Source organism: Zootoca vivipara, chromosome Z, assembly GCF_963506605.1.
Source record: "Zootoca vivipara chromosome Z, rZooViv1.1, whole genome shotgun sequence".
Classification (NCBI taxonomy): Eukaryota; Metazoa; Chordata; class Lepidosauria; order Squamata; family Lacertidae; genus Zootoca; species Zootoca vivipara.
This window is the reverse complement of record NC_083294.1, coordinates 26,561,816-26,585,006: the sequence shown is the minus strand read 5'-3', so window position 1 is coordinate 26,585,006 and position 23,191 is coordinate 26,561,816. Positions and strand designations below refer to the sequence as shown.

Here is a 23,191-nt window from a genome sequence, read left to right as displayed (position 1 = left end):
CAAATGCAATTCAATATAAACTAGTGAAAAGGGATGCATGTTGGGGGAAAAATTTTTAATTTCTCATATACTCTCATGGTGTCTGAACTGGAGATGATGGACCAGCAATGATACCTTGAAGTCATAGTAGATTGTTTGATGAAGATGTTGATCCAGTATGTGGAGGCCATGAAAAAGGCAATTCCATGCTAGGGATAATTAGAAAAGACATTGAAATTAAAACTACCCGTATTACAATGCCATTATACAAATATATGGTACAACCACCATTGGAGTACTGTATACAGTTCTGTTTGCCTCATCTCAAAATGATATTGTAGAGTTGGAAAAGCTTCATAAAAGGGCCACTAGAATGATTGTGGGGATGAAGTGACTCCCCTATGAAGAAAGGTTGCAGCATTGTGCCTTTTTAGTTTAGAGAAAAGGCAAGTAAGAGGTTACATGATAGAAGTTTATAAAATTATTCATGGCATGGATAGAGTGGATAGAGAAAAGTTAGACCAGGCATCCCCAAACTGTGGCCCTCCAAACTGTTTTGGCCTACAACTCCCATGATCCCTAGCTAAGAGGACTAGTGGTCAGGGAATTGTAGTCCAAAACATCTGGAGGGCCGAAGTTTGGGGATTCCTGAGTTAGACAAATTAATGGGGGAGAGGACTATCAATGGCAGCTAGCCATGATGCCTATGCTCTGCCTCCACAGTTGGAGGCAGCAATGCTTCTGAATATCAATTACTGGAAATCACAGGAGGGAAGAGTGTTCTTGTGCTCAATTCCTGCCCGTGGGATTCCCACAGGCATCTGGTTGGCCACTATGATAACAGGTTGCTGGACAAGATGGGCCATTTTCTTATGTTATTTTGTTCTTATGTCTCAACTGTAGGCTAGGATCATTCAGCACCAAAGCACCAAACAGTGAAGCTCTACTCCACCCAGGCAAAGGGAGCAGGTAAGCAGCCATGGAACAACCACCCAGGAATCATTCCCCCATAAGACTTAGAGAGTTCATCTTTCTTCTCTTCTCTTCCCTCCCCTCAAATGGTATGACCCAATCTTGGGTTGTTGTTCATTTAGATCAGGATTCAGATGGCTGTCTCATGCAGCCAACCAACCACATTTCACCAGAGTTTGGCTGCATATTGGTTGCTGCATGCTCTTGAGCCTTTCTGCTTGGAAACTCCCAATCCAGTTGACTGAGATGGAGTGTTGGTTTTGCCCTATAACTAGATTTTCATTTTTTAAAAACATTTCATTTTAAAACTACAGTTTTACTCATAATAATAATCTGTAAGTATTTAGCAGTGGCTGCTGTTATATTTGAGGAGCTAAACCAAAATCATAACATCAGTGTCAATTATAAGCAGGAAAAGTATTTCAAGTCAAGTGAGTTTTCCTTGGACTATATGTGGACATTACAAGCTGGGAAAATTAATAACCCAGTCTTATTATTTTAAACTTTGGCAGGGTCTGTGTTCAGCATGTAGGGTTTCCCTAAGCCTCAGTTCCCTTGATTATCTGGGGGAGGATTTGCTAGGCACTTCAGGATGTGGGCATGAGTCACTAACAGTTCTGGCGCAAAAGTTGTAAAATGAAGAGAAAGAGAGACAAGTTGCTACTGTGAGGATCTCCATAAGTACAGTATGCTATATATAAATAGGGTGAAAAAGAGTCCTATACTCTTAGGCTTAAGTCAGTTCTGCTAAAGTATGGGTCTCCTGTTGAGTCAGATATAAAAGATAAGCATAAGACTTCTTGATGCATTAAAATGCCCTTTAAAATTGAACCCAGATATTTAAAAAATGAGGCAGAGTACATAGATTATTTCACTCTTGGGAAAAGTGAGATGAACATATCTTCCATATTGCATTATCATCCTGACCACCACTTCCCTGAACTAAAGGAATTGTATATTCTTGTAAAATCGAAGTACCATTTTTCAGGAAGTGAAAATTATTCATCGAAAAAGTGCTGGACTATGTAAATTGGTGCATTTTGTTTGAATAATAATATTTTTGCTAGGGAATAATGAGCTATTGGTTGTAGTTAACTCATTTCTAATTAGAGTAGAACTATTATTATTATTATTATTATTATTTAAATTTTTATACCGCCCTATACCCGCAATTCTCAGAGCGGTTCACAGGATAAAACCAGAATATAAAACCACAAAATACATAATCAAAACGAAAACGAAAACAATAACACCCTCCCAACATATTGAAATAAATGGATCCAAGTTAGTCATGTCCAAAAATTTCAGTGGGTCTAATCTGAATAGAAATATCATTGAATGCAATCCTATGTCTTGCACTGTCACATCATTAGTGTACCTGCCCTAGTATTGCCAATTGACTGGCAGCAGTTCTTCAAGATCTCGAGGTAGCTTGCTCTCTTCCCTCCCCTCCTTGCATTATTAAAAGCCTACCCAATGATTTGTGAGAATATTTCAGGGGTGGGAAACTTTTGGCCCTCCAGGTGTTGCTGAAATACAACTCCCATCAGCCCCAGCAAATAAGTGGCTGTGATGATGGGATTTGTAGTTCATCAATGTATATGGAGAGCCGAAGGTTCCCCACACCTGGAATATTGGGTCATGGTACTATGAGATGATACCCACAATGCTAGAGCCATTGTAGAAGTCCTGTCCTGAATGGTTCTTGGTTTTTTGCTTTCAAATAAAACTAGCTGTTTATTTGTTTTACTGTTACTACTAGCAGTTACAACTGTAGCCAAGCAATACCACGGATTTGTGGCTGACATGGTGTATCTCCCATTCTATTAAACCTACAGTATTGAGCTTCCCGCAAAGCAAATGGTCCACTTCTTCTCTCCCCCTTCAATGTGATTGTGGTGTATATGAAAGAGAACTCTTGGTGGGATCTGGATGAATGACAGCCAGTCTTATTCACCCATGGCTCCCTTAAACTCAGTTTCTCTTAGCTTTTGGGGCATAGAGGAAACAAAGTCCAGGATTCTCAACTGCAAGGTGGACTCATCCTAGATGATTGCATTGGACAGCTAAGATACAGATCTTTATAATAATGTGGTAAATGAATCTCCTAATGCTAATATGGAGCTAATAATTTTGCTTCAGACACTTCTGCAGACTATCTTTGTAAATGATTGTATATATTTTTTAGGGAGTGATAGCATAGTTCATGAGGAAATCTACAAGGAAGTCTCTTGTACTTCAGAGTGTTTCAGGAATTATATGTTTTGTTTTGTTTTTTTCAAAAAACCCTGCAGTGGTTTATCCCTGCCACAGCCAAAGCTGTTTCACATATTAATTATTTGGCTATTTTCCATCTGTGGACACAGAAAATGTTTGACTATGTGTACTTGTTGAGCAATACCTAAGAAACATGTCCAGTGTCTCAACATAACCTGTGGTACTTTTCTGGATGGAAGCCAAATATTATACGCGAAAGAGGGGTGCATATAAGCTCCCTTGGGAAACATTTAACATTATTTCTAAAGATTTAATAAAAAAACATATATTTAGTTTATGAACAGATTGCTATTATGGAGAGGTGATGGTCCGTGCCACCCCCCTCCTTCCCGAAATTAAGTTATAACAGGGTTTCTGTCAAAAGACTTCCCCCCCCCCAATCTCCCTTGAATTTTGCAATATGGAAACCAATTTGCCTGAAATGTTCGTGTGTGGTCCTTCTGTAGTGGAGAGAAGCCCTTTCAAAAGTAATCTAACAAGGTGTTACAGATGTGTTTAACTGGGGGAAATAGCAAAGGAGAGGCGGTCCAGAAGTTTCAGGTTTGTAGGGGGCTTTGTCTTCAGTCATGGGGACTTATTTCTATGACTGCATTCATATTAAAGGTTATTCAAAAATGCCTGCCTCTGGGGATTTTTGTCTTTGCATTTGCAGGGCCAAACAAACATGAGTTATAATGAATTGTATGTTTCTCAAAGTTCAGTATTGGGGTCAATGAGTCAGAAGCCCAAAAGAAACTACTAAGCTTTTATTCTTGCAGGTATGATCCAACTCTAGGGATCTTATTTCACATGTAAACCTTTCTTAAAGTAATACTGTTTGGTACCTTTTGAACAGTGGGACGTGGGTGGCACTGTGGGTTAAACCACAAAGCCTAGAGCTTGCCGATCAGAAGGTTGGGGGTTCAAATCCCTGCGATGGGGTGAGCTCCTGTTGCTCGGTCCCTGCTTTCCAGTAAAGCTGGCAGGTCTTTGGTTTTATGTGAACTGTAGTGGTCACACCAGCTGATGATGCTGTGGACAACTCTGTGTTGTATTTTAACATTGTAACATGTGCCTCTTAAAAATTCAGCCTTTTAATAATGGATTTCTGATGTTTACTCAAAAAACCCAATCTCTAAATGCAAATCACATGTTTTAAATCATGTCAGATCAAGAGCTGTCAACAGACATAGCAAACACAAGAAAACAATAGCCCCAGTAAATAGCATAATAACATCCAACCCATACTCTATTCAAGTATTGCAGTACATACTAAGGTACAGTGGTACCTCGGTTTGCGACTGCAATCTGTTCCATGGAGGCTGTCGCTCGCCGAAGTGATCGCTCCCCAAAGGCACGCTTCTGCGCATGCACGAGCTGCGCAGATCGCATCTGCGCATCCGACGTCGCAGAATCCGAATGTAAACACTTCCGGGTCTGCGGCTGTCGCTCGCCGAAGCGGTCGCAAACAGAGGTTTGACTGTATTAGATCACATGGAGGAGGAAGTGGGCCTGCTTATTCAGTTAATATAATAAATAAAAGCCAGCTATTGTCCTAGTTGTCTCACCTTCTAAGTCCTGGGAGTTTCCCAGACCTGGCTATAGCATGTGTGAAGCAAGTAGGGGAATGTCTGCACAGGGACCAGGTCTCAAATCTTTTGCCTTCTCTCCACCCACTCTAGCTGCCTCTAGCTTTCTCTTTCTCCCTAGATGTGTTCCTGGTTTCATATCATGCTTTCTAATCAGTAATTAAGCTACAGTTTCCTGTTTGGGGAAGCTGTGATTTAACAAACCCTGGAAATTTTGGATTATGGTACACAGGAGGATGGAGGATAGAAGAGGCAGAAGGAACATTCATTCCCAGTCCAAGAAACCAGTTGATTGAGATTGTTTTGTCTTAATCAGGCCAGTGTTTGTGTTCTGGGTATAAAGGGCAATACTATGATTTAGCTTATTACTAGTGTTCAAAGTGCTTCGCACAGGTAATCATCATAACCTTTGCAACAACTCTGTAATGGTATTATTATCCCTGTGTTGGGGGCTAAAACCAGCTGGTAAATTTGTGGTTGGGGTAAGATTTGCACTAGAGACTGTTGCTCTCTGGTCTTTTTGTATGCATCCTTTACATGCAGAAGGGTACAGACAGGGATGGGAAGCGGTGGAATGCTTATGCAGAGCAGATTTTGCCCTGTAGTTTTGGAAGTCACTAGGTCATAATCTTTCCAAATATTTAAATTGTACACCTCAGTATCTTAGTGTCTTATAATGTCAGTCTTGCAGCCCTGTTCAATATTAACTGTATCCAAATAGACTTTTGACATTAGCTATTAAATGGCACTTATTGAAGGCAGTTCTTCAGTTTCAACTTGAAAGTTGGTTGAAATCTGACAGGAAAGGACACAATACATTCCCAAGACTGTGCCACTTTAGATTGCAAGTAGGGGATCACATATTTACATGCCTCCTCTGTAAAAGAAACTCGCTGCACTCGGAAAGTTAGCATCCATGGGAGACCATCCACTTATGCTCAAAGGCCCCAATGTGATGGTCTTTTAGAAGCTTGGAAGACTGTATCCAACTGGACTATCTGTCAGGGATGAAGGTTAAATTGGCAGGCTGTGAGGGACTTTTTAAATGGTATTTTAATCTGATTGAATTTTAAAATGTTCTAGTGGGAATGTGCTGCTTGTAGATTCTTACTTGCCCAGACAGAGCCTTTAGGATGGGCAAAGAAATTTATTTCTGAATCTTACAAGTCATTCATAATACTGGAATACAATGTTAATCTCGCATTGTGCTAGAAACCAGAATTTGGGAAAGAGACTTAAAATGCCACCCATGTGTTCTGTTCTCCCCCAAGTTGCCACCTGCAACTAAATATGTTTGAAGCATGTTTTTCACAACCAGCTATATTTTTAAACAAATAATTTGAATACTTGTTGAGCAATGACTCTGTCCCAGAGGGCTCTTCCTTTCTTGCAGTCCTTTTCTGCGTTGAGAATTAATAGAGAAAAGAAGCAGACATAATTTAAAAAAGAGTCTCTTGAATTGTCCTTGCATGCAATATTCTTTTGACAAGCTGGCTACCTTTCTAATACTGGTTTGTGGACAAGAAAGTGTCTGACTCTTGTTTCAGTGCTAGCAAAATTGCTGTCATGGAAAGGTGAGAGTGGGGGGGGGGAGCAGCATACTGCAGGACATCTGGAGGACAGTGGATTTGCCCTATCGGTGGAGATCGGCACCCAGTATTGAACTCTGCAACAACTAATGCACTCTTTGGGAAAGTAAATGAGTTGCCAAAGGGGGCATAATTGAGTGTGTGTATGGTATAGGAGAGAATGGCCTCAAATACTTTGGTATCTGGGGAATTTTGCATTCCACTTCACCCCCAATTATAGCCTCATCACGTGTTCCTTTTGAACTCTGTTGGAGCCATTGTCATCTAAGCCAATGCACAGCCATGCAGTGTTTTCTGATAAAACCTTCAATCCTATCTTTATAGTGTTGAAGAATTTCAACTTTAAAAAGAGACTGAAATTAGAATCTCAGGGTGTCCACCATGGATTGTGGAGATAACTTAAAAGTTAGCTTGAGCAATAATCTGACAGGTGGACATGGCTCAGCTCATATGTAATGCCACACCATGTTCTGTCATTGCATTTGAACCTATAAACTTTGGTTTGCACTTGGCTTCCAAATTATTCGGATGTAACAGTAAACTACAGTAGTTTCCTGTGAAAAGGTGAGAGAACTTGAGTGTGGAAGAGGTGAGCACATAAACCCAATATTCACTCCTATTAAGTTAAACCATGGTTTGGAATTACCTGTGAACCAACCTGATATCTACCTTTAAAATAAATCTGGAGATGATTGCCATTTCATATTCTTGGATGTATTCTTGTCACCAAAAGATTAACACTTTCCCAGCAATGTTGAAGGAATTTGAGGGACCATAGCTTAAAGGTAGAACACATATTCCACATGCACAAGGTCCCAGGTACAATTCCTGGGATCTCTGGGGATCAGGTAGCAGGTGATAGGAAAGACCTCCGACCAATACCCCAGAAAGCCATTCCCTGAATGTGCAGGACAGCACAGACAAATGTCCAAACTGGTATGAAACAGCTTCCTTTTAGTTACACAATTCCAGCAGGCAGCTCCCTCAAGATTGTGTGCTGTAAAGCCTGACCAGGAAAGTGGCAAGTGGCCTAGGGAGAATAAAGGTGCCTTTCTATGTGATCAGATCCAGAAGACAAATCATATAGACTGCACAACCCATTTGACCCTGGACCAATCCCTTTTATCCATTTCAGCAAGCAGAGCAACATGGGCCAAAATGCCCTCATGTGCCTGCAAGCCAAAACCATTGCATCCTGCTCTGTAAATGCAGCTACAACATGGCTGAACAACCAAGAAGTTAATTTCACACAGCAAGGAGGGAGCAAGCTAGAAGAAAGAGCTGGTAGGAGGAGATTAAGAAAAACAGGTGCCCCACCCACTTTGGGCTCTAGCCCTTGCCCGTTGCCTGTATAATTATAACTCTGGTTAAGAACTTAATTCGTTCTGGAGGTCCGTTCTTAACCTGCAACTGTTCTTAACCTGAAGCACCACTTTAGCTAATGGGGCCTCCTGCTGCTGCTGCACCGCCGGAACACAATTTCTGTTCTCATCCTGAAGCAAAGTTCCTAACCCAAGGTACTATTTCTGGGTTAGCGAAGTCTGTAACCTGAAGCGTTTGTAACCCGAGGCACCACTGTACAGCACCTTTTTCATCTTGCTAATTGTAGAGGCATATGGCATGGTGCATGGGTGGAAAGGTATAGGCAATTCTAAATCTAATGTAATCCAAACACTAAAATTAGTTACTGGTACGTTACCCCGAGTCACACTTGCGTGCATCTTTTAAAAACTGCTGATTATAGTTCTAAGGTGGGCACTTTTGGTAAGATGTATCCCCTTATCTCCTCTTGCACAGACATTTTGAATTGTTGTGCTTGAACTTTTATGATCAGGGGACTGTGTTTCAGAGCCAAAATATCGAAACTTGCTGATGTTGGAACTGTTTTTTTGTTTCACCAGGTGATTTTTTTTTTAAGGAACTGTCAACGAATGATCAATTCTCGCTGTAATGGCAGAGCAGCCTCCTCCATTAGAAGCCACACCCGCTTTGAATGAAGTGCCACTTCTACCTCATATGGTCAATGGGGACAACACACAACAGGCAAGTGGACCAGCATGATATAAAAATGGCCAAATTGTTTGGTAGAGGTGACATTCTACTCTGTAAACACTTAGATTTATTGTTTTCAGATCATGCCCTCTGTAATTACAGATATACCAAGGGAATAGTATAACACAGCTCCTGTAGCAATGTCAGTTTGTATGGATATCTTAATCGTGCCAGTTCTCCTCTTTCGTGTGGCTGGTTGTCTTTGAAAACTTCACTGGATGGCAGAGTTACCCAACATTAAAATAAAGATAATGGGACTGCAAAAAAAAAGGTACACTGAATGAGGAAAAGGATCTTCAATGCAGTAAAATAAATCCATGCTAATTTTCAAAAATGGATTTGACATGTATACATATATGTTTTGTAAATTCAGCAAGTGCCATAGAATGCATGCTCTTGGCTTGGCTTCAGCTTGGCTTTACTTATGAGTTGAGAGTTTAATTCTGTGCCTATATTGCAAGAGGTGAGTGGATTACATTATGGCTTGTCTTAAGTTAATTATCCTGTGTTTATTCTTCAAGGCTTTTGCGAACACGCAACTGCAGGTGCAGATTTAAAATCTGGATCTGTTTCGATCTGTATATGGGATAATCTTTAAGATGGTGACACACAGTCATGGAATGTTGACTCTTGGGTTCATGGAACAGAAATCCACCAACACTGTTTTCTGCCATGATTCTCCTTACTACATTGAAGATCCCTTTCCTCTCTGTGCAGCCAGTTCCATGCAACAGGGGGTGGAGACCTAGTGTTGGGGGTTGGACTTCAGTTTCTCCAAAGCAGCCACCTATGACACATTATAAGTATCTTTGGGGACCCAGGGAAGACTCCAAAGCCGAACATTTTAATAAAGTAAATATTTTATTCATTGTACCCTGAGTCTTTGAGCCAGGTATCCTCAGAATGTCTGTGCATTTGTTTCAATGAAGTTCATGCAAGAGAAAGTTTATATTATTTAAAATATTTTTACCCTGCTCTGTAATCAGAAAGGCTCTCAATGTGACTATTAATTTGGATATAATCTATTAGCTCTTGTGGAGAAAAAAGCTTGTTCAGTATGAAAAACATAGTTTGGCAGTAATTATTTTTCTGGTGGTGTTAGGTCATCATTGACCTTTCCTGTCCATATTATATGATCAATATATGTGTGGACTTGGCCCTTTTCTGAGTGTACATTTTCTGTCTTTGGTTATAACATTTCTAGACAAAACACGCTGAAAAAAAGAGCATTTCCATATTTAGAGGAATTAAGCTTAAAATCAAGGCACAAGCTAGCAAAACTATTTCTAAATTCTATGAGAAGCTGCTCATTTTGACTTTTAGTTCTATAAACATGGTACAAAGCATACTTTGTAGAATCACTGTGCGAAGAAGCAAACCTTTAAAATGTTGTTTTCCAAAAATAATGGCAAAATGCTGGATTAAGAGCTTGAAAAGTATTTAATTAGCTATTCAGAAAGCTGTGGGCTACAAATGCTTGTAGAAAAGGAAGACAACTGTGGCTTATGTTTTGAAATCATAGGCACATAGGAATTGGCCTTGTCAAATCAGAACATTGATCCATCTAGTTGAGTACACTGACTAAGAGACCTCCAGACTCTCATGAAGAAGTTTTCCCCAGCCTTAAGAGAAGATGCCAAGGATTAAACCTGGGACCTTTCATATGCAAAATATGCTTTACAACCCTTCCCACTTCTGCATATTGCAATACATCACCTTCTACAGTTCTATCCTTGGCTAATTCCAGCATGTGTTTTCACATTTTCTGGGCTCAACAAACAAGTACAGGGCATCACTAGACTTTCAGCTGCCTTTCTGCCTTGAGGCAACATTCTTGGGAAACAATGCAATTTGCCACTACACTTCTCTGGTCACAATGTAAGTGTGTGTAGAGGAAAGGCTTAGTTAGTTTACCATGAATTGATTTAAACAAATGATTGATCCACACAGTTTTGCAGAATGGATGCTGTAAGTTCAAGGTGCTGCTTTCTTTAAAATATTTTAACTTATATGGGAAGCTGCCTTATACTGGGTAAGACTATTTGCCCATTTAGTGCAACATTATCTATTCTGACTGGCAGAAGCTCTTCTGGGCCTTGACTGCTGCCTGATCCATTTCATATCACCTGCTACCTCACTCCCTAACTTCTAGCTCATGGACCTAATTAGGACCACCAGACCTTTCTGTTGGATCAGCAAGTCTGTTTCAGCAAAGTCATACCCACCTGCCCCACAAGCTGATATCGTGACTCATTGCTGATCAGCTGATTGATGGTGCCTACAAAACCCCATGCTTTTTAAGCCTTTGGGGTTTGAATGGGCAAAGGAAAACAGCTCACCTGATGTCCATAGCTGTCAAGTTTTCCCTTTTCTCACGAGGAAGCCTATTCAGCATAAGGGAATTTCCCTTTTAAAAAGGGAGAACTTGCCAGCTATGCTGATGTCATTGTAGCTTCAGGTGATTGGCAGCTGTCCGAAACTGATTAAATTGTTCAACGTACCAGAAAAAGTCTGCTGATATAAATTATTTAAAGTTAAAGCAAATGTGGTACATCTCGTTGAGTATATTGGAGGAAATACTCCCACAGATACTCTGGGCACAAGGACATTGAGGGCTTGGAAGATAACAATGTACACCTTCAACTATCTCAGGAGCAAACAGACACCCACTGCAGACAGACCATTGCAGGTTTCATACTCTTGCCTTTCAACAGTTTGAGCAGCAGAAATATAATCCCAGTCCTAAATTTTTGAAAGCAACTAAAATTGGGATAGAAATGTTTGTTTTTTCTGTAATTGGTCTTAAGTCACTTAGACACAAAGCAATAGAAAATTGGTGTATGGCACAAAAGAATTGCTTCAATATGGCCAGGAAAGCTGTTCAAAAGCATTCATTTCCCCCCACCCCCGCACAATAAATGACTAATAGGTGTACTGAGCAGGCAGATAGATAAAGTCTACTACAAAATAATTATGGAATTATTTACAAGGCTGCTACAACTAATATTTACATCCCTGGTTACAGAATAGTTAAGTGCAGAAACAGTTTAGAACTAATATTGTATTGCCAATATTTTCACGTGTGTGTGTTCTGGGAAACAGTGTTGGTTCTAGATGCGATTGAAAGTATTGTTTGTTTTGTTTGTTCTTAGGTTATTCTTGTGCAGGTAAATCCAGGAGAGACTTTCACAATTAGAACTGAAGATGGACACATTCAGTGTATCCCAGGTGATGAATTCATACACATTTATATTATTTGCCTCCTGAAACTGCTTTTATTTGATTTTGCATGCCTTCTTGTGTCAGTACATTAAATCATTGTGGTTGGGACATACTATCCAATGTTTATGATTTTGCGACAATATAGAGTCTTTATTCAGAGGGACCAAACTTTCATATTGGTTGATTACCTGCTACTAGTCAGGGTCACTCTTCTACCAGCATGCATTCCTCACACTCACACAACCTGTCCATAATTAAATCATCCAGTCCACAGGCAAAGAACACACAAGGTTCCTAATGGAGCAAATAAATTGAAGTGGCTAATGCAGGGAAGCCAAGTGCTAAGTGTCGCATGGTGGGTGTAACCCAAGGTCATGCTGCTAGTTTGATCTGATGGAAACCTTTCTCAGCCCAAGCACGATAAACAGTCAGATCATGAGTGTAGCAGAACTCATCCAGTCTGACTTCATAAGGGAATTTTCATTGGGCATATTTCCGTGCACCCAGCAATCTGTCTCTGTGTCAGTTTCTGGTGCCTTGGAGGAAGTAGAAGTTTGGGGGGTGGAAGGAGAGACCTTCCTTAATTCCTGTGGGATGCAACAAAGATCTGAAAGTGCATAAAGGAACTTAATATTTGACAAAACTACTTGCTGTCTTTTCACTGCATTAGTTTAATTTGCCTTCAGTAGTAGAAGGCAATACTAATTAAGCATTATTCTATTTCTGGAACAGTTCACCAAGTGGGAAGCAAAACAGACCATTCATTAGACCATCCATATATATTATCACACACCCACATCCTCATTGCATTTTTTTTTGTTTGACATTCATACTGGGATATTGTAGAACATGCAGGCTTAGCAGTAGCCATTGGACTAATTTCTCCTAGCATGGGCTTTGCCAATTTACTTCCAACTAATGACCCAACAAGCCATAGTATAGCCTGCTGGTGCACAGAGCAGGGTGCTGAGGAGGCATTCTTGATTACACCTGGTCCATGCAGGGTGGAAGTCCAAGGTTAAGAACATTGATTTAAACATATTTACATATACGTTTTTTATATAAAAACAATCATTAGTGGAGTGGCCATTAAGTTGGTGTACTTTTGGGGGGGGGTTGTTACTGCCATTTAAAAGTATTAATAAAATATGCTACCAATATAAATCTGCATAAGTTTTAATACATTCATCCAATGATAGCATTAGTGTCATTGAAAATCTGCTTCAGGTCTTTGCATCAGTAATTGAATGTGTTCATTTTCTTGAGACATAACTTTTCAAAAACATATCTCTCTGGTTTCATGCTTTTCTGTGATGATTTCCAGCAGATTAGGAAATTCTCTTAGGTTTGCCATTTCTGTGAAGGCTATCTCTGATACTTCCCTTGGTGTTTCCACTTCTTATGTCCATCAACCACTCTAGCTATACAGTTTCTTACTCAACCTGGTTTGGCCAAAAACCCTGCAGCATTCTGAAGCTTTGAAGAGGCTTGAAAATTGCTTTGAAAACCTTTACATAAGAATGAAATGTGTATGCATATGCATGATCACCATTTAGGTTATCAGATTGTCAAATGAACCATGACTGCACACACTTCAGCACAGTATGCAGATGTGAACACTCTGTTGCTTGGTTTCCTTTTAGGTCCAGCACATGTTCCTATGATGTCACCAAATGGTTCTGTGCCTCCAATCTATGTGCCTCCTGGTTATGTATCTCAGGTAAACAGTAAGAGCCTTTTTTATGGTTTTGCAACAGAGAGATTTCCCAAGAAAAAAGAAAATGATTTCCCACTTAACAATGATTTATAAAGGTGTTAAATGGAAAGTGTGATGGAAGCAGATCTCCTCTCTCCTCTCACTTGCTTGCCACATTAAGGCTGCTCTTGCTATGGACCTGGTGCATCGTTTCCTAGTCTTTTTACCATGGTTAGGAAATCAGGTGCACCCTGCAAGCTACCTGCCCTCTTTCTCACCCTCCCCACTTTACCATGTAAATTATCTTCTTTCTTTAAACAAAAGTGTTGTTATCTGCACTGTGCTTAATGCTGTCTGTGGTTTGCTTTTAGCATAATTTGAAATCAGGTTTTGAAACTACTGGTGCATTTATTTAAATGCAAGTTACTTCAGTTAATGGTAAAAGGGGAGGGTGCTAGACTCCATGTCACAGCCATGAATTGAGATTAGGAAACTGATGACACCCAATTGTTTTGGGTGATAAAAACACAAAGGGATTCCAGGGAATCTCTCCAGACTGGGTTGAATGGGCATTAAAATGGTGAATGGGATTCATGTACCGTAAGGAAGTATAAAATACACTCTAGCTTTACATACACTCTAATGGGGTCTGAACTGATGGTGACTGACCAGGAAACAGATATTGGTGGGTAGCGTAGTGAAAATGTTGACCCAGTGTGCAGCAGCTATTAAAGAAGCACATTCCAGGTGGGGTATCATAATAGTTTAGAAAAAGGAATAAGGGGGACATGACAACGGTGTATAAACTTGAGCATGAAATGGAAAAAGCACATAGAGAGTAGAAACTACCGTAGAACCTATGCCATGCAATGAAGCTGAATTTTGGGAAAATAAGAAAAGACAGAAGGAAGTGCTTCACCAAGCACATAGTTAAACTATGGAATTCTGTACAACAAGGTGTAAGGGTAGCTGCCAACTTGAACAACTGTAAAAGGGGATTAGGCATATTTATGGAGGAATAACATTATCCATGGTTACTAACTCTGATATCTGAATACTAGTTGCTTGAGAATGCGGGTGGGAAGAGTGCTGCTGGGTTCATGTGCTGCTTGTGGGCTTCCCATAGGCATCTTATTGGCCACTGAGAACCGGATGTTGAACTACATGGGCCTTTGACCTGATCCAGCATGGCTCTAGCATCCTGAAACATAGTTTCCCCCCCAAACACGCATTTGTTGCTTCCTAGTGGTCTAAACAGTTGATGCTCTCTGTTCTGTCCACTACAAGGCAGGTTCTTTGAAGAGGAACTTGGCCAGGACCTGAACCAGGAGACACAGTTCATGAAGCCAGTATTTATCTTGCATGTGTTTGAGACAGTTGCAGCTTCTATGGTCTTGGTTTAGGCCAGGGTTTCAGTGTGTGTGGTTTCCATACTTTGTTTGGCAGCTAGTCAAAGGAAACAGGCAAGGGAATACATTGAACAATTATTGACTGAGCCTTATCTCACCCATAGTTCCAGACTGAAAGTATAGCAACACAAGTAGCATGCTATTCCCCCTCTACAAGTCTTTAATGATGATGACATTCTCATCATTATTAATTTATATTCTGCCTATCAGGGTATAAATCTTAGCAAGGTCGCTTAAAAGTAACATTCAGTTACTTATTTTAAAAACACTGTGAGCAGTGTTAACATCTTTAAACACAGCACGATCCTTCCCACTTCAGGTGAGGGAATAGTTCCTCTAGAACAGGTCCTTTGTTATTTCTCCAAGAGAACAGGGTGACCTAGAAGCAAGAGTTTGGGGGGGGGGGTTGCTGTAACTTAAAATAATTTCATGAATGAGTTGGTGCTTGCCATTGTCTGGAATTGGGGATCGGGATCAATACAAACTCTCAGATTCCATTAAGAACCTAAGACTCTATCTTGGAGGGTATATATGTACAGGGAATATATGTATATGGTTCCTTAACACTGCAGCTGTGGCATCCATTCTCATTAGCTTAAATGACTCAGGAGCACTTTGCTCTGAGTGTTGAGCCCATCCTAGGAGAGAACCCTTTTAGCGCTCTTGATTCATGGAGCTGAGTCAGGCACTTCCTAGAGTATGCTTATCATTTCCTTTTGACTCTGAAAGGGAATCTTTGAGAAGGCCTTGAATTTCAAGATCTTCACTGTAGTACCAATACACATTAGAACAGGCTTCCTCAAACTCTGCCCTCCAGATGTTTTGAGACTACAATTCCCATCATCCCTGACCACTGGTCCTGCTAGCTAGGGATCATGGAGTTGTAGGCCAAAAACATCTGGAGGGCCGAGTTTGAGGAGGCCTGCATTAGAATCTATCAATACATTACTATCGTGGTTTAGAGAAAGGATGTAGAAAATATGTTTTCCTCCTGCCTTTTAAGAACTTTTAGTGACTGTCTCTTCAGCCAAAGGGTTCTTGGGGTTACCCAAACCATCTGATAGCACTTCACATGATAAAGATTGTGCAACACTCAAACTGGTCCTTTGACCCTAAGGTTAATACACATTTTAATAGAGCATCAGTTAATCCTGCCTATTTGGGGCCAGTCCTTGGGAAAGCATTTGGCTCTATCTTGAGAGCTCTTAAAACAAGTATGGAGAACCTTTGGCCCTATAGATATTGCTCAACTACAACGTCCATCAACCCCAGGAAACATGGTCAGCGGTTTGACAGAAGTTGTAATTAAGCATCATCCACAGGGCCAAATATTCCACATACTTGTGGAAGCTTATTTTCATGGGACAGAGCCTCTTCCTTTGCCAAGTAGGGAGTAAAGAAGGTGGAAAGGGGGTAGCCATAGAGGTATCATTGGCCTCTGTTGCTGCATCAATAATCACTGGCTTTAGTGAGGAAGTGTGTGTGGCCTTCTAGTCCAAATGCAAGCCAAATGTTAGAAAACAAAAGACCTGCTTGCTAGTGGAGGGAGGGGAGAGCATCTGGTGTTTGTTTACCACATTTTGGTCCAGTTAGGAAGAATTCACTGGGAAACCAAATCCTTCTGTCTGTACTGAGCTGCATTGGTGCAAACAGCAAAGGCCAGTCTGGGTAAGAGCATTTATTTTGCTCCCAATGGCTACATGAGGTGATCAGGAGCTTCATGCCAATGGGTGGGAAGGTGGACAACAGAGGCCCTCACTCATAACACAATAATGCTCTACCCAGTCTGCCAAACAGCTATTAAATCGCCCACCCATCCTGCTCCAGTCCACCAAATTGCTGTTGGGCAGGCTAATGGAAGCATGATTGATAATATAGGTAGGGAAGCTCAAGGTGAGTTGGAATTTGGCAGCAGAGGGCAACTTGGGCATCTGCATAAGCTGTACAGAAGGACACCAAGGATTGGTCTGAAGCCATGGATTGTCCACATGTGGGCTAGTTCATAGAACTGGCATATTAATGTACTGTATGTACATTTCCTGCATTTTTACTGAAATGCATGAAGTACTTAATGTACCTCAGCTTATGCTAAAATACCGTATTTTACCGTGTATAACATGCCCCTGTGTATAAGACGTCCCCTATTTGGGGGGACTCAAAATTAAGAAAAGGAGGATTGCCCTCATGTATAAGACTACCCCCCCCTTTAACATTATTTTTAGTTAAAAAAAACACTAGTCTTATACATGGAAAAGTACAGTACATCGGATCAAGCACACCTATGCTCATAACCAAGTAAGGAAATATTTGGGTTTTGTTTTATGCTTGGAGGTCACATTTCAGGTGACCTTTCTTGTAATAATCCATGGCTCAACACATTCTTTCTCCCTTGAGGACAACTGTTTGCCATCAGATCTGACTTATCATAACTTGGGAAACTCTAGTTGTGGGTGTGCTTGGCATGGCCAGTAATACCAACTTTCTGTAATTCCTGTTTGGCCAGCTAGGAAACTATGTGAGAACCAACTGGCTCGTGCTTCAGGCAGAAATTTTTTGTTAAAGGATAGGATATTTTGTTTATGATATACTTTGACCCAATACAAGCTGTGGATCAATGTTGCAGATGGCCCATAGCATGCTTTCAGTTAACTCTTTAAAATCATCAAAGTGCTGGTCCAAGAAAAATTAATGCTGTACAGTTTCATGGATACAATAGGTTAAGTTTGAGAATGAAACCCAACCATTGCTCCACATTATGCTTAGGTTTCATGCTAGACATGTGACATCTTTCAAGTGGGTTGTTGCCAGGACTTCACATGAGACACAAACTTTTGACTTACTTGCCCGGAAGTGTATACATTATTATCTGTGCAGTATGTTAGTTACTGGATTTTAGCTTGTGGCTGGTTTTGCTGATATTCAGCAATTGGGCTGAAGAGCTGGTACTACCTTGAATTTTCCTGAACATCACTGTAGTAGAGCTAGTGGTGGGGTGGCGGTGGTACGGATCTTGTTTGTTGGAGCTGCAAGCCAGTTTGAGACGTTGACTAACAATGTGATTCAAGATGGATATGCCCATTTTTTTTGAAATTGGTTAGATTTCTTTAAAAATCAATGTATTTGTATTTTAAAACACACACATACATACAACATATTGGTTTTGCATTACAGGTGGTGGAAGAAAATGGAGTCCGGAAGGTTGTAGTTCTGCCACATTCTACTGAATACCACCCTCCCATGCATTCTCCTCCTCCTCCCCCTCCCCATGTGACCCATTATATGCACCCTCATCCTGCTATGCTACCCCATCCACCTCATGCAGTGTATCCTCCGGTTCCGGGATCAGGAGAAATGCCACCGCAGTTCGTTCATCAGCATACAGCACCACAGCATCTTTATCAAGAACAGGGTAAGAAGAAGTGCCCTTATTAGCTTCCCTGTATTTAAAAGGTCTGATGCTTTCTTTTGGGCTGCTTATGTGCCCTTGCAGCTGATGCAGATTGCAGCAAGTCTGTTTCCAAGTGAGATAAACCCACAACAAAAACAGTGCTCTGTGTGCAGTGTCTTCCCACTCACTCTTAGGCACAAAACCCCAAGTGGTTTGGGTCCTATATAGCCTAGATGTGGCTTTCTAATTCACCTTCCTTCACAATATTTAAGAATAACAAGTGTTTTCTTCATTGCCATATACGAAGGCCAAGCAGCAAGAATTTGCTGATACGCATTCTTAGCCGCTTCCCTATCACTATTGATCTCATTTTCTGTAGGGCAGGAGTTTGCTGGTGTATTGTGCTTTTGGAGCTAGCCTGCAGCCTTTCTTCCTTGCTCCCTCCAAGCTGTACACAGGAAATAAGGCTTTAAAAAGAGCTCCTAGGTGTGTCAAAACATAGCATTCATTTCCTAAGCCTAATTATGCAGGGTGGGGAAGGGCACTGCCATCCTAAAGACAGTTGCCACCTCCCCATACCAATTAGGCATAAAGCTCCAATTGTTGTTGGTGGGAGCTTTTTCCTTGGTTTACAGCTCAGTCACACCATGCTTGTTGAATTGAGCAAATCCTATGGAGTAAATGGGCTTAGAATTTCAGACTTAATTGCCATAGCTGGCTCTTATCTTGTCCCATTCCCCTGGCAGGTGGAGTTGTTCCTTGCAAATCACAACCAAGTGGACTAGTGAGAGTTAGAAAGTTGAAGCTTGCAGTATTTCTTTCTTATACACACCCCTCAGAAAAAAATATATCCTGGCACTTGCCTCTGTGTTATGGTAGAAAACTGCAGCCATTCTTTCTTTTATACACATGTGCACATATGCTATCTATGTTACAGTTCTAAAATTAGCTTTCAAGAATAATTAGTAGCTACAATAACTGTATTTGTTTCTTTTATATATATATCGGATGTCTAATCTGGCTAAACCTTGAAGGCTTTTACGTTTGGTGGGAGGGGGAAACCGTATCATTGAAAATGAAAGTCTTGCCCTTATGTGTCCCATCTAATGGGCTCTCTTTGCTGGTGCCCCTATAGAGACCCGTTCTCATGGCAGAGCTAATTTTCCTCCGCGAGATGAAAGAACTCTCAAAATGCAAGAGCATTTGAAGAAACGGATAAGAGACCGACAAGCTAGTGGAAACACAAATAATAAACCGAACAGCCCTCCTTCCTCACCTCAGAAAGTTAACAGTTCGTCCAGCGCCAGCGTTCAGAATGGACATGGAAAGGGACAGCAAGGGTCAGGAGGGCAAGGCAAGCAGAAGCAAGCAGGGAAAGCCAGGGAAAGCCAAGCAGCCAATTCAGGAAAGGGAGGTAAGTTGGAACTTTTAAGGGACATAATGTGTGTTTCGTATAGTATGTGTATTCTGCAGAGCATTCTTATGAAACAAAGGAGGAACCACCTGTCTGTGTTCCTTTAGAGTTTAAAAGTACATGTCAGCAGTGTTGACAGTAGAGAATGTCAGATACGATGCATCACATCTGTACATTGTGTGGCAATGTGTTCATTATGAACGTAGGTGACTTGCAAGAGAGGGGAGCTGGATCCTAATGTTTTCACTGAAATGAAAAGCATGCCATTGAAAATGTTTTCTTCTATTGTTGTTGGCATCTTCATATTTGCAGTCTTTCTTTGGAAAAATCCTTCTGTTTCTGTGGCAAATGGCCAGGGATGCTGGGCGTTTCAGGGCAACAGGACCGGGGGGGGGGGGGGCCACGACTCTGGTTCCCCATTCCTGGTGTAACGTGAGAGCACAAGAAGCCAGGATGCATATACTAAAAATAAAGTACACATGGCAATCTAAAAGCAAATATTAAGAGTACCACATTTCAAAACTCTGTACAATATGCAATATGAAATGATTAAGCCACTGTCTGGGAAAAGATTCAGGTTTCCTTAGACCACCTTTCCATTCTTGGGCCTCCCCTCCCAATCCCACCCCCTAATCTTCCTCTTTGCCAGTGAGGAGTGATTTTTCCCCCCTTGAGGGACAGTGGTGAAGAGGTGTTTCTTGTATGAGGAAATTAATTATTAGAACTTAGAAGCTTGATGTAGAACTACATTTGCTGGACTAGCTATGGCTGAAATCTGATGTTTGTGTGCATTCATACACAGCCAATGATAGGTGTGCCCAGTTGGACCTGAATGCTTGGTGAATTTACCCATACAATCAGCCACAAAATTCAGTTATACCTTCTGGATTTCAATGGACTTCACAAAAGGCTCTTATTTAACAATACAGTATTGTATTGTGTACTGTTGAAGAGCAGAGGCTCGCACCCAAAGAACCATGAGCCAAGTTCCCCATGCAGTGGGGTTTCCCACATCCTCTTCCTTCTGTAGCTGTTTGCTCCTGCTGAAAAGCTGCTCCTGGGGGTCAGGGAGCCCTTTAACAATATGCAATGTGGTGTGGGATCCACCTTATGTGAGAAAAACTGTATTCTCTTTGCATTAGGGGTTATTTGGATCCAAGCCAGAATGTGCACATACGGTGAATCTGTTACCTGAGTAATAAATGCATGTGTGCTTTTCTGAATGTTGCTGCAGACCAGCTGAAGCATACACTTGCACCTACACTCTTGAACAGCAGTACTTTCTTTCAGCAGTGCAGTGCAGTGCATCTCTGCCAGCTTGGTTGGCTTTGCACAGAATTGGCAATGTGGGCATTTCAGAGGGTGAAATGGCTTACTATTAAAATAAACTACTGCTGCTTGAGAGCATAGGAGCAAATGCACTGTAATTCTTGCAGTGTAGTCTCATTGCCAGAATTGTAGTTTGGCCTATCATGGAAGGAAGAAACAAAGGAAGTAATCATTTGGAAACTGTGTACTGTATCTACAATAAAAATAGATAGACCTCATTGGCAAGTTGAAAGAAAAAGGTACTTCATCTACATTCAGACCTGAACCTCAGTACTTATGAGGCTTCCCTGCTCCTGTTGACTTACTCAGTCCTCTGCATGAATTAGTATCCTGAACCTTGAGCCTTGGCAGGATAACTAGAAAAACTAACATGAAATTTATCTGAAAACATGAGTATGTATATGCATGGGTTTTGCTTTCAATCGTTTAAATGTTCCTTGCTGAAACTTTAGTCTTAATTATTGAATGCATAAAATCCCATCGTATCATTCCTTCAAACTGTCTTCCTAAAATAACGTAGCTGATGAACAGGGTTACTGTTAAGACTTTTAGCACAGTAGAATTTTCAAATTCCATCATTCAAAGGAAAAGCAAGATATGCACAGATTCTTGATGCTGTGAGTCAAACTCAAAGGAAGTCTGTGCAGCTCTGTTATTTCTGCACACTTTGAATATGTAGTTGATTCAATGGTCAAAACAAATAAGGGCAATGAAGTTTGCACAGCATTTACTGTTGTTCTAATAAGTGTCCTGATTTGGTTTGCAGTTAAATAACAAATATTTTGATGGGGGTTTTCATTTCCTCTCCATCTCACAATGTGGTGTATGTTTATTGTTTTATTTTGTTTAGACTCTGATACAGAATCTAGAAAATCCCAAGAACCCTTAAGCATCAATAAGCCTACAGTAAGTAGTGATACATTTTAGACGTTATAATAAGCATGTGGCATATCTTTTCAAAATAGACATATCTGTTTACAAAACCTGGCTCAAACAAGAGTTGTTTACAATACTTTAGAATATGGCAGGATCCTTAGAAGGAAATGGAGTTTTCATAGTTGATAAGTAACTGTGGAAAATGACATTCTGTATGACTTTGCTATGCAAACTCTAGTGAATAGGTGGAAGAAGCAAATGGGTGTTTTCTGATCTTTGATATTGCAGTGGGACATTTAGGGAAAAGTCAGCCATAGCTGTTCTCTGAATATAAGACACCCAATTTAAGGGGTTTGAAGTTGGGCAACATTCAAGTTGAAAATATTTTGAAATCCTTGGTATGACAATTATGGGGTTTGACACAAAGCCTGCTTAACTTAGAGTTTTTTGGTGAATTTTGAACCAACTTCACAGCTGGGGAAAGAGGAGAATGAGAAAAGTTACATAACTAGGACAATCACCAGACCAAAATAGGTGACCAAATGTTTTACTTGACTGCCTGGATATCTCTCTCTCTGTCTCTCTGTCTCTCTGTCTTTCTCTGTCTCTCTCTCTGAACCATCAATACTGTCAACACATAAGACTACACAAGAATAATGGGCTTTATTTTTTTCAACTTGTGTAGGGGAAGAGTGCACCCACCTGCATTTTTTCCTAATGCTTCTTGAATATTCTAGAAAGTCACATTATTCACCCTTTTTTATAGGTCTCTGAAATACAAGCTAGGTCAGCAGTCGTGGCTTGGGATCCTCCTTTTGTGGTGCAAAATGGTGAAACACATCTCACCTCTACACAGTTCAGATACGAAGTGGCAATCTCGAAGGGTGGTAGAAATGGAAAATTTAAATCATTTTATGTGTAAGTCCAGTTTCTTTATTTTATGACGCAACTTATCTCAGCTGATACCTTGCTCACTTTCCATAGAAAATATTTTAGACAGAGTTGATGGATTTTTTTCCAGTGTTGTTTTTCAAAGGACAGCCTAGAGGCAGAATCTAAGGGAGCTTTGTGAATAGGCCCACATAAGTTAGCCTGCCCCCCTCCCAACCAAAATATAATTCCTATGCAGGATGCAGATGAGGAATGGAGCACCTAATCTCTCCTTTGCCAGCCAGTTCATTCACCTTCATGGAGTTCTGCTCCTGTAATTCCTGATATTCCTGGGCAATGGGGAATTGCATGCAGACAAATGCTAAATTGTGATGTCCTGGGAGATAGAAGTTTTGAGATACTAATCCAACATTGTGGGAAACTATGTAGGATATTAAGGACGCAGGTGGCGCTGTGGGTTAAACCACAGAGCCTAGGGCATGCCGATCAAAAGGTCGGCGGTTCGAATCCCCACAACGGAGTGAGCTCC

General features: G+C 40.8%; 1 protein-coding gene across 4 annotated transcripts in view; it reads left to right on the top strand.

Annotated features, from left to right (window-relative positions):
- The window catches only part of FNDC3A (fibronectin type III domain containing 3A), a 56,536-nt gene that overhangs the window by 10,773 nt on the left and 22,572 nt on the right, over positions 1-23,191 (top strand). For 2 of the 4 annotated variants that reach the window (XM_035102058.2, XM_035102059.2), the window contains exons 2-9: positions 883-948; positions 8,287-8,428; positions 11,590-11,665; positions 13,303-13,379; positions 17,936-18,173; positions 19,288-19,566; positions 21,746-21,801; positions 22,538-22,689. In XM_035102058.2, coding sequence (XP_034957949.1) covers positions 8,336-8,428; positions 11,590-11,665; positions 13,303-13,379; positions 17,936-18,173; positions 19,288-19,566; positions 21,746-21,801; positions 22,538-22,689 — 971 coding nt within the window. In that variant the 5' untranslated portion in view covers positions 883-948; positions 8,287-8,335. The remainder of the gene's footprint in view (positions 1-882; positions 949-8,286; positions 8,429-11,589; positions 11,666-13,302; positions 13,380-17,935; positions 18,174-19,287; positions 19,567-21,745; positions 21,802-22,537; positions 22,690-23,191) is intronic. The other 2 variants (XM_035102060.2, XM_035102061.2) reach the window with 2 other exon arrangements.